This window comes from Plasmodium malariae (assembly GCF_900090045.1).
Source record: "Plasmodium malariae genome assembly, chromosome: 1".
NCBI lineage: Eukaryota > Apicomplexa > Aconoidasida > Haemosporida > Plasmodiidae > Plasmodium > Plasmodium malariae.
In genome coordinates this window covers 480,063-490,392 of record NC_041775.1, presented here as the reverse complement: position 1 = coordinate 490,392, position 10,330 = coordinate 480,063, and the positions used below count along the sequence as shown (strand labels likewise).

The following is a 10,330-nucleotide window of genomic DNA, read 5'->3' as shown; positions in this document are numbered from 1 at the left end:
GAAAAAAGGAAAGAAAAATGGAAAGAAAAAAGGAAAGAAAAATGGAAAGAAAAATGGAAAGAAAAAAAAAATCAAATATTCTATATCACGAAAATGAAATAAAACATATGTACCCTATTTTGCAAGTTTTAAAGGTTCTTTTAAAAAAGAAAAAATAAATTAGAATTAAAACGTTATATAAACATTGCAAGCAATTTTTTAAAGAATGAAATATTTAAATGATTAATAAATAAAGAGGACAGGACAATCATATAAAAAAGCGATCGTTTATGTACAAAATGGAAGCTTTTATGTAGCGTTTTATATCTCAGTATGGGAAAGAAAACTTTTCATCTGTTCATCTTTTTTGTCGTTTCATATTTTTATATGTACTTTATTTATTTGTTCATTTATTTATTCATTCATTTATGCATTTATTTATTCATTCATTTATACATTTATTTATTCATTCATTTATACATTTATTTATTCATTCATATATGCATTTATTTATTCATTCATGTATGCATTTATTTATTCATTCATGTATGCATTTATTTATTCATTCATGTATGCATTTATTTATTCATTCATATATGCATTTATTTATTCATTCATATATGCACTTATTTATTCATCCATATATGCATTTATTTATTTATTCATTTATTTATTCGTTTATTTATTCGTTTATTTATTCGTTTATTTATTCGTTTATTTATTCGTTTATTTATTCGTTTATTTATTCGTTTATTTATTTATTTTTTTTTTTATTTCTCTGTGAAAGCATATATGTCTGAATAGACGTTATGAAAAACAAGTTAAAATTGCAGATACATATTTACACGTTTGCGACACAATTACCTACACATGAGTGAATGCACTTAAGCGTAAGCATAGGTATATTGTGTATATATGTATGTATGCATGTATGTATATACGTATATATGTATTGAAGTATATATGTTTACATATAGGTATGTTTTTATGTACGTATGTGCTTGTATAGAGGAAGAACATATATGAAATGTTTATTAATCATTCATGTTAATGTACATGTATGTGTGCATACCCTTGTTTATGTTTACATGTAAGTTCATATGCGAACGTATGCGTATATGTACATTGAGTTACATTTGTGTACAAGTATCCATATTAACATAAAAAAAGGATGAACTTACTATATCATTTAACAGCTTGTGCCTTTCTTATTTTTTTTTAAATACAATTGTATATGAAAATTGTTTGAAGTTATGTTCCATTTTTTTTTTTATTTTTTTTTTTTTTTGTTCCTGTATATAAACGTGTTACATTGAAGATGGGATATTTTTTTACCGCAATATGTTATGATTATTAGTACTGGATGCATATATAAATACACTTTATACATGTACTATATATATATATATATATATATATATATATACACAAATATATCAGTATGATGCCATTATGTATATTCATTTATGAGCGGTAGGATTTTATCCCTTATACAATGGCACGATCATTTTTGTGTAAATTGGTGGGAGAGGGGAGAAAAAAAGAAAATTAAACAGAGGAGGGAAAAAAAAAAAAAAAAATTACGTAAATTATTACCGCATGTTCCGTTAAATTGTTCGATCCGACTAAGTAAAAGAATAATAATTGCAAAATTGTATGTGAACATTTTTTTATATTTCTTCTCTGTTGTTCTATATTGATCTCTTTTGTTCTCCTTTTTTTTTTTTTAATTCTGAATGATCTTTTTCAAAATTCGTCAATCTTGTCTAAAGTAAATAAAAATAGTATAAATAATAAGAGTTTATTTTTTTATTTTTAAAAATGTTTACCCATCCGTATTTCAAAGAAATATGAGCACTTAAGTGCTACTATACATACAGATAAATTAGCATGACTTATTATTTATTATAATTTTTCCTCCTTATAAGCGTAATATATATTTATATATATGTAACACATGTAAGTGCAATATATATGTACATAATGAAAGATCTTCAATTGCACTCGTTGACAGAGGTGGATTCGGTAAAAATTAGCTTTAGAGAGGGACAGGGCTGGTACGTAGGTGTATTTACGGAAATAAAAGCGAAAGCACATGTAGCAACGTACGTAGTAAGTAGTAGCAGTGGTAGCATAGTTCGTAGCATCATTCATAGCACTGCTAGTAATATCAGTTGCATTGTTTACATTGGTGCAGCAGCATTGGCATTTCCGATCGGATACCCACGCGTAACAACCCACTATTTTGCCATAAGTATAGATGTATATACCTACAGCACCCAAAAAAATTTTCTAGCACATCCTGATTTTATTTGAAAAGTAAAGAAAAAATAAAAAGTAAAAATAAAAAGGTCTTTTTCATGATTAACATTTTGTGCGCATAATATAAATTATTTTCAAATTTTATGTAAACGTATAACATATATGTTTTTCATGATATTTACTCGTAATGATCTAAAACAAACGAGAATAGATGCTCTAAACATAAGTCGGATAAAACATATTGTGTCTATTTTTCATCCTTTTACATTTTCTAATTTAAAAATGGTGTAATGGTGTAATTCTTCTTCATATATTAACAAAATAAAAATATTAAAAGAGATGTTCTAATGCTGAAGTAGTTTCTCTCTGCAATAGTTACATATAGGAGCTTAATTCTCGATGCATCATGCGTTTTATATTTACACTGATTTAAAAATATATGAATGATTCTTAACAATTTGAACAAAAAAAGAAAAAGATGCAAAGCAATTAAGTTAGCATCCGGGTTAACTCACGTGCAACAGGAAATCTATCATGGAAAAGGAAGTAAAATGTGCAAATACGTGTTGCAAAAAAATTAGTGTAAATATGGCAATGCGGATGAATAACTACAAGGGAATATCCACGGGCGTGAACGGGCGTACATGCCAAATTACATCAAAGCCGTAACACGCCTAATCTCCTTATTCCTTAATTTCTTTTTTTTATATTTTGCAAAAATGTATATTTCGGATTACTTATTTTTCACTCCATGATTACGTCTTTTTTTAACCAGTTAGAATAAAAAAAAAAAAAAAAAAAAAAAGAGACGGAAAATATTTAACGTCCCGTTGTAAGTGTTGTATATGTTTTAATCTCCTCTTCCTGTGCTGTGTCCAATCCAGCCCCCGTTTTTCTTCTTTTTACATCTTCGAAAAAAGGCTCGGCTAGCTCTTTAGGTATGTGCACATTTTTGTAATAATTTTTATATCCTTCACTTAAAAAATTTAATTTATCACCCGCAACAGGGGCATAGATAGGCATAGTTAATTTGTTACCTACACCTTCATTAATTATTTTGTACCTCAACGTGCTATCAAATGTGGATATATTCTGTATAATATTTCTGTATTTGTCATTCTGTTTTTTACATTCAACCAATAAGTACTCGTAAGCCCACGCATCGGCACTCATATAATTGTCAACAGCTTTTATTAAACCATTAGGAAATGTTATATCATCTAAGCAATTGTTATTATCATTGATGAAGTTATTTAGGTTATTTAGGCATTTTTCGTATTTATACATCTGTTTAATGAGTTTCTTGCAAATTTTCCCGCTCTCACTATTAGTATTACTATTACTATTATTGTTCTTATTGCTATTACTATTACTATTATTGTTATTGTTATTGTTATTGTTACTATAGTTGTTACTATAGTTGTTACTATTATTATTGCTATTAGTGTTACTATTATTAATACTGTTATTATTACTGTTGTTAATATTATTGCTGTTCAGGTTGTTTTTTTTATTTTCACATATACAAGCTATTTTAGTTAATTTGGATATGATCGATATAATTTTTTTTTCTAAATTATTATCTTTTAATCTTTTGTCTGACCCACAACTATTATTATCTTCATCTTTTAAATTTTCTTTACTTTTATCTGAATCACTTAAAAGAGTAGAGCTTTTCTTTTTTTTTTTCAAAATTGGATCACTACTGGTATAATTATTTATACTGTCCTCATCATTGCCTAAATTTATTTTTAATTTAATTCTTCCCTTGCTCTCGCTCATGCTGTAGCTTTTTTTTTTTTTTTTTTTTTTGTTTTACTTTTTTTAATTACACTATTTTTACTTATTATGCATTGTTATAAATTAAATGAAAAAGGGAAGTTAGTTCTTTATTATCAATGACGTTAATCGTTGACCTTAATCGTTGACCCTAATCGTTAACATTAATCATTTATTGTTGATCATTTATTGTTGATCATCTATTGTTGATCATCTATTGTTGATCATCTATTGTTGATCATCTATTGTTGATCATCTATTGTTGATCATCTATTGTTGATCATTTATTGTTGATCATCTATTGTTGATCATCTATTGTTGATCATCTATTGTTGACCATCTATTGTTGATCATCTATTGTTGATCATCTATTGTTGATCATCTATTGTTGATCATTTATTGTTGATCTTCGTTTTGTGTTTTTTCTTCTTTTTTCAAAAATGCTGCTTAAAAATATAAATAAAAATTACTTCTCACTACTCAAACTTCAGTGAATATACTTGTCGTTAGCACATTATTACTAATATGTACTAACAGTAGGAAAATAAATCTGTCCCATCACCACCCCAAAAAGGATGATCATATATACTTTTGTATAATTTGTAAAAATGTTTTTAAGAAAAGCAAGCATATGTATAACATTTAACGTAAAAAGGAATAAATTATATGGGCCATATAACAGTGAGTTAGTTACTGAATACGAGTTTTCAATATCACCTTACAATAAGCACATGTATATGTAGCGTACACATTTATATGTACATTATTTTATATGTTTAAAAAGGGGCTACTTTTCAGTACTAAACTTTTTTTTTTTTTTTTTTTGGTCTCGCATGAATAATTTCAACTGATACTACAGTGCTAACAAGGCAGTTCGGATAAAACGTGTTTTAAGTTTAAGCATAAGTATTTATTTTTTGCTTTCTCTTATACTTTTACCTTTACTTTTACCTTTACTTTTACCTTTACTTTTACTTTTACCTTTACTTTTATTTTTACCTTTAATTTTACTTTTATTTTTATTTTTACCTTTACTTTTATTTTTATTTTTACCTTTACTTTTACTTTTATTTTTACCTTTACTTTTATTTTTACCTTTACTTTTTTTTTTTTTTTTACCTTTACTTTTAATTTTTTTTTTTTTTTTTTTAATTATTGTCCGAACTTAATTTTTGACCATTTCTATGATGGAAGCATCTTCACCCTTCCCTTACTTTTTATTTTCCCCTTTTCAATATTCCACAAAAAGGAAAAAATATATTCCTTTCTCCACTTGTATGTTATTACAAATAGAAGGAAAAGCCCATGAACAAAGGTTATCCTACCCACCAATATAGTATTATATGTATAAATACACACATAATTTTTGTATTTGTAGCTAGGAAAAGGGCATGAACAAGTCATGAAAATAATTAGCAGTTGTTCATTACATTAAAGCTATATGGAAACAATAGGAGTGAGGAGGACATATATATATATATAAGATAAAAAAAACAAAAAAATTAAATAAGCCACAAATTAGCCATAAACATGAACTAATAAACGCTTGTTCATGTCTTTAAAATGCTATACGAGTTGGTTTTTTTTTTTTCTTTTTTCTTTGTTTTTGAAAATATAAAAAAAGGAGGTGGGAAGATGTGGTTACAAAAAATTTGGACGTTTCTACTAAAAATATTAAATAAAATAGGAAAAAACATAAACAAATAAAAACACAAATGAAAAAGTAGGGCCGAATAAGCAGCTCTGCTTGTTCACTGGATGATAAACTAAACAAAGGTGGAAAAAAAAATTAAATAACAAAGCAAAAAAAAAAAAAAAGTGTAATATATCAGGTATGATAAAATACTATAAAGCGTCATATAATATAATAGTGTGATAAAACACTACAAAGTGTAACATAACAGTTTGACAAAATACAAACACTAAAACTTAAAAATCATTTTGAGAAAAATCTGCCATATACTGATATGATATCGTTCATTTGCTTCTCCCAGTAGTCCATCTTTTTAAGCGATTTCATAGATATGTCAATGATGCTTATACGATAAAAGACTTTCTTATTCGTCTGTGGAATATAGGTATTTATCATCATTCTTTTTAACTGTTTATTCAATTTTTTAGTGCATTTCACTTTTCTTTTCTTCAAGTTTACAGCTCGAGAAGGATAGGAATAAGACAAAAACTTAATTCTTGAAATATATCTCTTTGAAAAGGATATAGCACAGTCATTTATGTGCACCCTCCCCTTCTGAGTGATTCGATTAATGCCTGTCGAGATACCCTCCTTTGGGAAATTAGCCCCCAAATAGACAGAAGCGGCGGTAGGCACGGCATCAGAAGCAATAACAGGAGCAGATTTGTTCTTTTGCTTCCCCTTCCTCCTTCTGATGGTTAACATTTTGAATCGATTTTTTCTAAACAGTTCAACAGTATCTGCACCATCATACGTATTATCCTCTCTCGAATAAATGTTAAAAATTGTACTGTTATCACAAAACGTTTTGCTTATTAAAAAGCGGCAAACAAAATAAATCATGTTCTTATAAATTTGCAAAGCTTTTGTATGTATATTTTTCTTCTTCTGAAATGTAATGCTATCGGCATTAACATGATCCTTAAATTCTTGGCTAGTTAAGTAATGGAAATGATGAGTTGTTATTAAAGTGTTTTTGCTTAAAATTTCTTTCATTTTTTTCTTTCTATTTTTTTTTTTTTTCATACTAGATTTGTATGAACTACAAGTATACTTCTCCCTGAAATTGTTAATACCCTCATCATATAAAATATGATATAATTTCCTTGTGTTTGATTTCATTTCAGTTATTAGATAGCTAAAGTAATCGTCTGTAAACTTGTTAATAATTTTTAATGCATCAATTAATAGCTCATTGCCTAATAGGAAATGAACATTTTGTAAATAAATAAATGAAGAATATTTTATATTATTATTCCTTTTGTATTTGAACTTTTTTCCTTCCTTGTTCATATTTTTTTTGTCACAAAAAATATTATTTGATAAAAAAATATAATCTGATAAACGTTTAATTCTTTTCGTATCGACAAGTTGTGCTAGGTATTTGTTTCTTCTAAAATACTCATTTTTGTTAGCACAAAAAAAGCTTTTCAAGCTTGTGTTGTAATATTTAAAATTTGAAAAAATATCTTCACTTTTTTTTAAAAAAAATATTTTCTCAAATATTTTAATAAGCTCCATCATACAATAAACAATTTGAATTTGTCCTGCACTAAAACACTGAAAATATAGCACTTTGTAGAATACGTATTTTTCTCTTCTTATTATACTTGACAACAAAACTAAATTTTCGTTATTTTCATTTCCTTCAAATGGATTCATTTGCGCTGATCTTCTTCTAACGTTCCATAAAATATTTTCTACTAATTCGACATTCTCCCACTTTCCTCTGTTATGATGGAGGCTGTTTATGTAATAATTATGGTAACACATACTAGTGCTACCACTGCCAACACTACAATATCTACTGCATGTACCGCTCCTTTTTCCAGTAGTGTAGAATTTGCCCCTTAAAAAGTCAAGTACCATCGAGTACACTAAACGTACGTTCTTGTTGACCTGCTCCTCATAGCCTTTTTCCCTATATATAACTTTTACTTCATTAAGAATACCCCTTAAATAATAGTTACATACCTGAAAATAGGCCTTCACCACTAAATTTAATTTATTCGTTATAAAAAAATTGTAGTAAAAATTAGTCTTCAATTTTCTGTCATATAAATATAATAATTCGTTTTTTATTTTTACTAGCCAATTTTTACATAATTTGCTTTTCATCTCAAACTGATTTTTCATAATTGTAAGATATTCATTTTTCAATTTCGTCTTTACATTTTTGTACACGTAACACATTTCATTATACTGCTTCTTCACTCTTACAAGCTTCTCATTAAGCAGTTTTGTGTTAACATTATTGTACATATTAAAATAGGTAACTCTTTTTCTCCTGTTCATGTTAATATAATATCCATATTTCATATAAAATGGGAAAAAATTTTCAAAATAACACCCTCGTACGTTGTTATAATACCTTCTGTAATATTTGAAGTTGACCAAGTTGTTTTGTTTATGTAAAACATTTCCCTTCTTCCTTGATGTGCAATTTATTTTTTCAGTTAATAAATTATTCTCAGAAATTACTGAGTACCGCCTTTTAAGTGAATAAACTGTATTTCTACAAAAACATTTTATATTCGTATAGTACATAGCTTTATATAAATCAAAAAAGGAGACTATCTTCCTCAAAGAATTTCGATAATCTCCTCTTCTTAAAGAGAGAAATATATCTCTGATGTCATAGTACGAACCGAATATAATGTACTTAAAATAAAAATAATTACTAAATATATAATTCCTGTACGCGTAATTTATATGCTCTGGAAGAATATAATTCTTCTGACAATAGTCTATTATATTGTAAAAATTGTTCCTACCTTTCCAAGTTTTATTCCATGTTGTTTTCCACATTTTTTCCATTTGCATTTTGTTCAATAAAAATGTGTAATTATTCATAATTAAATCGGTTTTTTTATTATGAACATGTATGTAATTTTTTATTCTACCTTGCTTGTTCAGGTTTTTTTTTTTCAAAATGTTCATTTTGCCTGAACAAGCAATATTCTTCATATTGTCTTTTTCTTTGACCGTAATGTGGACATAATCGTCATCCTCAGAATATGGGTACCTCTCTCCTCCTAATCCTCCTATTCCTATTCCTTTATTCCCTTTTTGCTCATTTAAATAATTGAAATACGAGATAAGAGTATCATTTTTTGGCACATGAAAAGCGTAGTCGTAAAAAAAATTACTAAAATGATTAAACGTGTGAAGAGACGTGTTTATATATCTTTTATTATTTATATACAAGTTAATATTGTTACTTTTAAATAAAAAAATATAATTTAAATTTGTAAAAACATCCCAATAATGCATATGAAAAAAGGTACTTGGTACATATAAGGACAAATATTTACTACTTTTATTTTTTAATTTTATAAGCTGTTGCATATTATACCTATCAAACATGTTACAATAATCTGCCATACCACATTTTAATTTTATCTCAACACTTATGTATTTGTAAGAAAATTCTTTTTTCTTTTTTTCACCAATAGTGCAATTTGAAGGAAGATTATCGCTCCATATGTTTGGAAGCTCATTCGTTTTATTTGAATTTGTTTCTTCCAAAATACACGAATTGGCGGGTGTGCAAAATGGTGTATTGCCACTTTGCTCGTCCTCATTTTGTCCATCATTCTGTGCATCATTTTGTCCAACATTTTGTGCAACATTTTGTGCATCATTCTGTGCATCATTTTGTGCATCATTCTGTGCATCATTCTGTCCATCATCTTTTCTCTCCTCTTTTCCCTCCCCTTTTAACTCGCTCAATGGACCACCTTCACACTTTTCGAGATCTCTACACAAGTACAGAGGAATGAAAAATAAATTTTCTTCCACATAGCCAATATTATTTTTTTTTGAATTATTACGATACGTAAAATTATAATTATTATAAAACGATTCAAATAAATACTTGTTTGTAGAAATCTTTTTTTTTTTTTTTTTTTTGTCCTTAAGAATATGTATATACTGATTAAAATAAATTATAATATTCCGAATTATTTCATGAACGTTTATATTTTTTACATATGTAACTATATATTTCTTAATATAAACTATATTTTTTTTCTTACTCATATACTTAACAAATACTTTTATGTCATCATATAAATCTTGTGCTATTTTTTCCCAATTATGCAAAAAATAGGTTAAAAATATGTCTATATTATGTATTATATATGTTTTCATTTTGTTAATATATTCGTTCACCTTCCATGGATTATGGTATTTATAAAATGTACTTTTTATGAAATTTGTAAAATAAGAATTGAAAACGACAAAATTATTGTTAGCTAATAAATTATCTTCAAAAATTTGAATCTTCTCATGACATAATTTCTTAACCCAATAATACTGCAAAATTATATTTAAATTTTTTGCTTCATTTTCTTTCATTATTTTTATAACTGAATATTTTAAAAAAATATAGCTATAAAAATGTATGTGCTTAAGTAAATCACAACACGTGTACAAAACAAAATTGCCATTATATAACAGGCCTGAATAAATAGTAGTAATACCCAATAGCCTACTTACTATATATATACTGCCATTATTTGTTACATTTATTACATTTTCCCCCTTTTCTTCATCATTTGTTCGTAGTACAATCATCTTATTTCCTTCTCCAATTACTTCTAATGAACCTTCCAT

General features: G+C 26.7%; 2 protein-coding genes across 2 annotated transcripts; both read right to left on the bottom strand.

Annotated features, from left to right (window-relative positions):
• Nucleotides 1-3,060: 3,060 nt before the first annotated feature.
• On the bottom strand, nucleotides 3,061-4,023 carry PmUG01_01019100 (conserved Plasmodium protein, unknown function; the record flags this gene model as incomplete). Its single annotated transcript, XM_029008022.1, has 1 exon — nucleotides 3,061-4,023. One exon carries the CDS (start codon nucleotides 4,021-4,023, stop codon nucleotides 3,061-3,063), a length of 963 nt encoding a protein of 320 aa, XP_028859981.1.
• A 1,933-nt stretch (nucleotides 4,024-5,956) lies between these two features.
• On the bottom strand, nucleotides 5,957-10,330 carry PmUG01_01019000 (conserved Plasmodium protein, unknown function; the record flags this gene model as incomplete). Its single annotated transcript, XM_029008010.1, has 1 exon — nucleotides 5,957-10,330. The coding sequence occupies one exon, from the start codon at nucleotides 10,328-10,330 to the stop codon at nucleotides 5,957-5,959; it is 4,374 nt and encodes a 1,457-aa protein (XP_028859980.1).